At 38.8% G+C, this 7,213-nt stretch overlaps 1 protein-coding gene across 4 annotated transcripts; it reads left to right on the forward strand.

Moving 5' to 3' along the window:
- Positions 1–2,278: 2,278 nt before the first annotated feature.
- Positions 2,279–5,959, forward strand: LOC125219836 (BEL1-like homeodomain protein 1). 4 transcript variants are annotated; one of them, XM_048121910.2, is made up of 6 exons: positions 2,279–2,410; positions 3,214–3,285; positions 3,440–4,240; positions 4,318–4,691; positions 4,781–4,841; positions 4,929–5,959. In XM_048121910.2, the coding sequence occupies exons 3-6, from the start codon at positions 3,482–3,484 to the stop codon at positions 5,625–5,627; spliced, it is 1,893 nt and encodes a 630-aa protein (XP_047977867.1). In that variant the 5' UTR covers positions 2,279–2,410; positions 3,214–3,285; positions 3,440–3,481; the 3' UTR covers positions 5,628–5,959. The 4 variants fall into 4 exon arrangements, with proteins under 4 accessions (XP_047977867.1, XP_047977868.1, XP_047977866.1 ...); XM_048121909.2 differs by lacking the exon at positions 2,279–2,410 and adding an exon at positions 2,514–2,785; XM_089062430.1 differs by lacking the exon at positions 2,279–2,410 and adding an exon at positions 2,838–2,948.
- The last annotated feature ends 1,254 nt before the right edge of the window (positions 5,960–7,213 follow it).

The raw sequence follows: 7,213 nt of genomic DNA on the forward strand, positions 1-7,213 counted from the left end.
TGGCCACTAAAGGGACATATAGAAATAATTAAATATAAATTGTACGGGTTTGTACAATTTATTTACTGCAGGTAATATTTTGTCAGTAATCATACCTGTACTAACTTCTTTTTGTCAGTATTTTATTCATACCAAGTCAATTTTAATTGTTTTAGTAGTACTATATTTAATGTAGTCATAAAATTATATTCTAAAATCAAATGTGTTAATAGAAGGAGTAATCAAATGTGGAATATCGTTTATATTGTTTATTATTGTGTCATTTGTTAAAACTCTCTCAAATCTCATAAGATGAACATTGTAAATGTTGAAATTTTCAAATTGGGTTGGACCAGTCCTCTATTGAACTGACCCAAATTTAAAGCTAAAATGTATTGTTGGGTCAGACATTTTTTTCAATTTTAGTCAAAATGTATTGTTAGATCAATTAAACTTTACTCGCAATTATCGATCAGCTAAGATACCATGATAGAAGTCCATCCATTAAGGCATCATTATCATTAACACACCACTGTCAACATTGTTTCATTTTCTCCTTTTTGCTTCTTGACAACTCAAACTGCAAAACATCCTAGATTCAAAAGAAGAAAATGACTCAAGTCATATAATACAGGTTACCAACTTTTTTCAGGACCCAGACGATAGTACCTTCATAGTACACTTAATTACATATGGAAAACCGCAACACTTTTAGAAGTGCAGTTACAAATCGATCAAGAATATTGGGATCAGTAACTTGGTACAAAGGGTTGGTATTTACTTTGAAAAGTAGTGTCAATGTTTGCATAGATAATGGGATAGATACAGGTTTGTGTGTCTTTTAGTACTAATAAAATACACAAAATTAAATAAATGGGGTATGTAGCCCACAAGCTGGAGGACAAAGAAACAAGAAAAAGAGATGGACACTGTAGACCTTTAAGGGAGAATCTTAGGAAGTGAGGGTTTTATTGGGATATAAAAACAAACTTTGATATTGATATGATCGGAGAATGACAGTTGATCACGCTATCCCAATTTATTTAATTACATTACCACTTTCTTAATTTATTACTACTACATACTCTATATAGTATTACTCCTACAATCCTTTATCCTTCCCTTCTTTCATTCAACCCCAATATATATATATATATATATATATATATATATACAATGTCCTACTATAATATATAGTAGTCCAAACTAGTGAATTACAAACCCACAAGTTTATAAATATACGCACATGCTTTCTATTAGCACTATCTATGATTTGACGAGTTAAGTCATAAGTACTAAATATATAATTTTTGTTTCAAAAATATTTCTAGTGAACCACACGTACTATACGTGTCATGTATGTTTGAATCACACATATGGACTTTTGTAATAATGAGAAAATGGAAAGATGAATAAAATAGTAGTGAGTATATATAATTTATAATTTAAATAAAAAAGAAGGGGCGAGAAATTCTTCAAAAATCAAAGCATTTTCCATGCGTTAATGGTTTGCCCAGGACCACATTGCCCTCTTTAGATTTAAAAGCCATTGACCAATGAACATGCCATGGGGTCCTCAACCAGCCTAATTAATTTTCTTAACTTTAAACTATGAAAATATTAAACCACCTAAAATATGTGTAACGTTGTCAAATTTCTTGAATTTGTATACAAACCATGGTTTAACACTTGTTAAGGGGGTTAGGTTTCGTCTCAAATATAGTATTCAAATTTCCAAATTTTCTACCTAAGAGGCTTTGCCAGCTTGAGATATTTTGTCCCATTTTTAAACTATATTGATTGAATAGAATAAAATAAAATTGTGGAAAAAAGAGATGAGATGACAATACAATAGCTTTTTGAGCAATAAGTAGGTGTTATGGTAGTTGGTCCCGCGTTCCTTGGGCATTTAAATTGCTTTATCTTCAAACTCTATCTTCCACCACATAAATATAAACCATATATTATACTAGTTGAAAAAATAAAATCTAGCACAAAGGGACAAAGGAAAATTCAATTATGAAACCAGGGGACCCCCTCCTTACCCATCCGACACTCCATTCACAAAAAGATAAAAAAAAATTAAATTAATATAATATATGATGGGTTTTATCATCATCATAATCATAATCATCTACTTAATTTGTTAATTATTAGTAATTGTTAATTGCTAATCCAAAATCCTTAGTGGGAAGGGGACGTTACCTCAGCTGTATGTATCTTCTGACATAATAGCATATATAACGAACTCACAAACATCGACATCTTTTTTTTATATATCTGTCTAAAAAGTTTGATTTCTTTGTGCAGAGAGATGCATCAAATGATTTGGAAAGGAGAGTCAAATCAGTGAGGTTGTTTGATCAATTACTCAAAGAGAGAGAAAGAAAAGAGAAGGATATTTAGAGAGAGAAAGAAGCATCGATCCATGGTAGTATTAGTAGTATTTGTTTCATACTTTTCTTGAAGAATCCGTTTCCTCCTATTTTTAATGTATTTTTTTTTGTTTTAATTATTTATGTGTGAAAGGAAAAAGAGCCACAAATTGTGTGGATAAGTGAGTGAATAAAGATGGGCATCTTTTTCCAAGTCTTTTTAGCACCTCCCTCTCTCTTCACTTGTTTGTTTTTCTTTATCTTAGTGAGGGAGAGAGAGTTGCAGACAGCCATGGATATTGTGTCCGATCACATATTATTAGACTGAAGAAGAAATCACACACACAATTTCACAAAACATGCACCACAGTCTATATCTATGCCCACTACTCTCTTCATACATAAATTCAAATTACTTGAATTAAATCCTGGTGAGTATATATATATATATATATGTGTGTTAGATCGCTCTTCTTCTTCTTCTTCTTCTTCTTCTTGTTTGGGTTGCAAAAGAAACACAAAGAGTGTGCTTGTGTGGGTTGATTATATAGAAATAGATGGAACACGTGCACACAGAAATCTTGGTCAGACGAGGTAGAGCAATAGTGTTAACCTAACCAATCCCTTTCTCCCCCACTCAATCTCTCTTTCCCTAATAATCTATCTCTTTTTCTGTTTCTTCTATCACCCTATCTCTATTTGGGAAATCATATTATAGACTGGTCACACCACACCAGATTGTTTCTCTTCTTCACCTTTTTCATCCTTCAAATCTATATTATATTTACTTTTTTTTTATTTATTGTTGGTGGTTTAATTGATTATACATATAATTGATTCAATTTGATTGGAATTTCAGGGCTCTTCCGATCACTGATATTACTAGGTTATAGTCAACCACAACAGTTTTCATCACTCATCTCTTTTACAGGTACAATTACAAGCCCATATATGTATATATATTTATAATTTTATAATATGTGTGTGTGTGTCTCTCTCTCTCTCTTGATTTCTGTGTGTGTCGGGAGTGAAAAGTAAGTTGGATTGGATGTTGAAGTGAAAGCTAACGTAGTCTCTTTTCGCAGCGTGTTTTCATAAAATATAAGCTCCGATCATCATCATCATCGATGGCGACTTACTACCACGGCAATTCTGAAATCCAAGCCGGCGGCGGAGGCGACGGTCTACAGACGCTGATTCTCATGAATCCCGCCTACGTCGGATACTCCGACAACCCCCAACCCAGCAGCAACTTCGTATTCCTCAATTCCAACCCTTCCTCCCTCCACCACGCGCCGCCGCCGCCGCAGCAACATTTTGTCGGCGTCCCCCTCAACACCACCACCACCGTCGCTGCCACCACCTCCGCCCCCGCTCAGGACCACTTCCTCCCCCGCGTCCCCTACAACCTCTACAACCTCCCCATGGAGGCGCGTGACGTCACACGCGCCGCCCCTCAGGGTCTCTCCCTGAGCCTCTCCTCCCAGCAGCCCCAGTACGCGTCCTTCACCTCCAGGGAGGTCCCGAGCCAGCCCCTAGTCACCGCCGTGTCCTCGCCGCCGCGCTGCGACGACGTGAGGGTGTCCGGCGGGTCGCCGTCGTCGGCGTCGGGGGTTTCCAACGGCGTGCAGAGCGTTTTACTCAGCTCTAAGTATCTCAAGGCCGCGCAGGAGATTCTCGATGAAGTGGTTAACGTCGGTAAGGGAGGCAAGGCCGCCGCCGCGGAATCGTCCAAGCCGGCGAAGAGCAGCGGTGATTCAGCGGCCGCGAGCGGAGACGGACAGAGCGGAGGAGATAGCTCCGCGAAACGTGGTGCGGAGCTGAGCACAGCGGAGAGACAAGAAATTCAGATGAAAAAGGCGAAGCTGGTTAACATGCTCGATGAGGTAATTAAGCCGGAAACCAAGTCTATTGAGTGACTCAAACTTTAAAATTTGTATCTAAAATTGATTGGTAATTGTAGGTGGAGCAGAGGTACCGACAGTACCACCAGCAGATGCAGATGGTGATCTCGTGGTTCGAGCAGGCGGCCGGAATGGGGTCGGCGAAGACATACACAGCTCTGGCGCTGGAGACCATATCGAAGCAGTTCCGGTGCTTGAAAGATGCGATTCTAGGACAGATTCGAGGGGCGAGTAAGAGCTTAGGCGAAGAAGAGAGTTTGGAAGGGAAGATGGAAGGTTCTAGACTCAAATACGTGGACAACCAAATCAGGCAACAGAGAGCCTTGCAGCAATTGGGAATGATCCAGCACAATGCTTGGAGACCCCAGCGAGGCTTGCCCGAGCGATCTGTTTCCGTCCTCCGCGCCTGGCTCTTCGAGCACTTCCTCCACCCGTAACTCTCTTCCCTTCTCACACTTCATTCCACCATCATCTCTTCACTCCAATCATCTTAACCAAACTCTGTCTTTATCTCCTCTGCAGCTATCCAAAGGACTCGGATAAGCTCATGCTTGCCAAACAGACCGGCCTCACCCGAAGCCAGGTATCCATTTCTTTTTCTTTTTCTTTTTAAATTAGGCAAATGAACATAAATTTAAAAGTCGCTAACATGAGCTCATTTATTATCCAGGTGTCAAATTGGTTCATCAACGCCCGAGTCAGGCTATGGAAGCCTATGGTAGAGGAAATGTACATGGAGGAAATCAAGGAGCAGGACAAGGCGAACGGAACCTCCGAGGACAAGGCCGACCAAGAAAAATCCCAACAGCACAACAATAACATCTCCACGTCTCCGACCGCCACAGCCATGGTGGCCGGGGGATTCAACCTCTCCGAAATCGACTCCATCACTCAAGGAGCCAGCCCCAAGAAGCAAAGAATGGCCGACACCGACACAAAGCCCCCTCCCGACGTGGACAGCGACGCCATGACCATCAAATTCGGGGACAGGCAGGGCAGAGACGGGACGGGGTTCACCCTGATGGGCGCCCCCACCAACTTCATAGGCGGGTTCGGGTCGTACCCGATGGGAGAGCTGGGGAGGTTCGGAGCGGAGCAGTTCCAAACGACGCCGTATTCAGGGAACGGAGTGTCGCTGACGCTGGGGCTGCCGCACTGCGACAACATATCGATGTCCGGGGCGCACCAGAGCTTCCTGCCTAATAATCAGTCGATGCAGTTAGGCAGAGGAGTGGAGATGGGAGAGGCCAATGATTTCGTGGGGATGAACGCGGCGGCAGCGGCGGCCAATGGGAATGTGTACGACAACATCAACATACAGAACCGGAAGCGGTTCGCGGCGCAGCTGCTGCCGGACTTTGTGGCTTGAATTTGAAATTCATACATACGCAATTTCCCTAAAAGGTAAAAGGTTTAGGTTGATCTACACCATTGTTATTGCTAGTGTAGACAATGAAACAAAGGTTTTAGATAGTACTCCATATTTTATACTAATATAGTTTTATCTATCTACTTATAATATATATGTATGTATACATTTTCAAGAACAGCGTTAGGATCTTAGAGAGATCATGTGGTTGGTTGGGGATTGTATATTAATTTTGTTTCCTGCAGATAAATAGATGATGATTGTGATAATGTAATGTGGAGAAACTTGTTTATTTTGGATGGTATACAAACAATAAAGAGTGGTTTCACATTTTTCCTGATTTTGTAATATGTATTTATATAGTACTGCTATTTCCTTGTTCTAACTTCTAGGCAAATTAATAAATGAGTCTGTTCTTGCAGCATCTGCAGCCGATCCAATGATTCTATACTTTGGAGTAGCATTGATAAAATCGAAAGATGGATAAGATCATGGGAAGAATAAAGATCCCAAAGTTATAAATATTTAAAATTACCAATGAAAACAACAAGGCCACTAGCTTAAGACAAAGATTAGAGCTCAAAAATCTTTTCTTTTTTACATGGCTATTTGTGCAGCTGACAGCGGCACTAAAGCTAAAATGCCCCATTATGAGATAGAGCAATTGTTAAAAGGAATGATGGATGATTGTTACATTTATCTTTATTTAGACCTTTGCTTCTATGGTAGAAAGTCTTGACAGACTAGCTTCCCATTTCATTTTATTATTTAAATATAATTATTGTCATGATCATATATGATGAATTGGGATGGACCACCTTAGTTTCAAGACACTTATCCTTGACTGACTCGTGCTTTTTTGAAATGGCTAAGGATGATGTTTATGATAGTGACTGTGTCCTTTACATTTGAATTATTACAGAATAATTATCTTTATCAATTAAAGTTCAGGGTTTTTTCTCCTTCATTTCTACACAAATCTTACTTCATCAGGGTAATTACGTCCAAATAGGTGTTGCATCTAATGACTTTTATGACAAGGAAATTATAGAAATCGTAGAAATAAAGCTTTAATCTTGAACAGACCAAATAAAGGGACGTGAAGAAATGAAAGTGTATGCAGCTCAAAATCCAATCTAACTTAATTAGATATTTGTTGGGATTTTATACATTGCTAATTTTAAATTAAATAGATACTTGTAGAGGCTCAAAATTCGGAAGCTTTTTTTAACTTTTTATTTAGTGTCTTGCCATGTTTGGATATTCACTTCCGTTAATTTATATATAACCAACTTCACACGTATGTAGCATGACATAAACGAACGAGCACCTTTGAAATTGTTAAATACAAATGTTGGAAATTCATGTGTTTACCTAGAGTATTATATATATGTGAGTATTGTATACCACACAAACCTGCCATAATACAATGAACTACAATGTTATGCATTATTGAAGTAGTACATTAATACAGTATATTGTGCTCTTCGTATTTAAGAAAGTGTCTTATTTAGCATTTTTTTCTTGTTAGCTGTTACCAAGTGTCACATTCAAAACTTAAGAGTATAATTATAATATGTTTTCCA

The sequence above is a fragment of the Salvia hispanica genome, chromosome 1 (assembly GCF_029641045.1).
Source record: "Salvia hispanica isolate PSC_SH4W2 chromosome 1, Shi_PSC_v1, whole genome shotgun sequence".
Lineage (NCBI taxonomy): Eukaryota > Viridiplantae > Streptophyta > Magnoliopsida > Lamiales > Lamiaceae > Salvia > Salvia hispanica.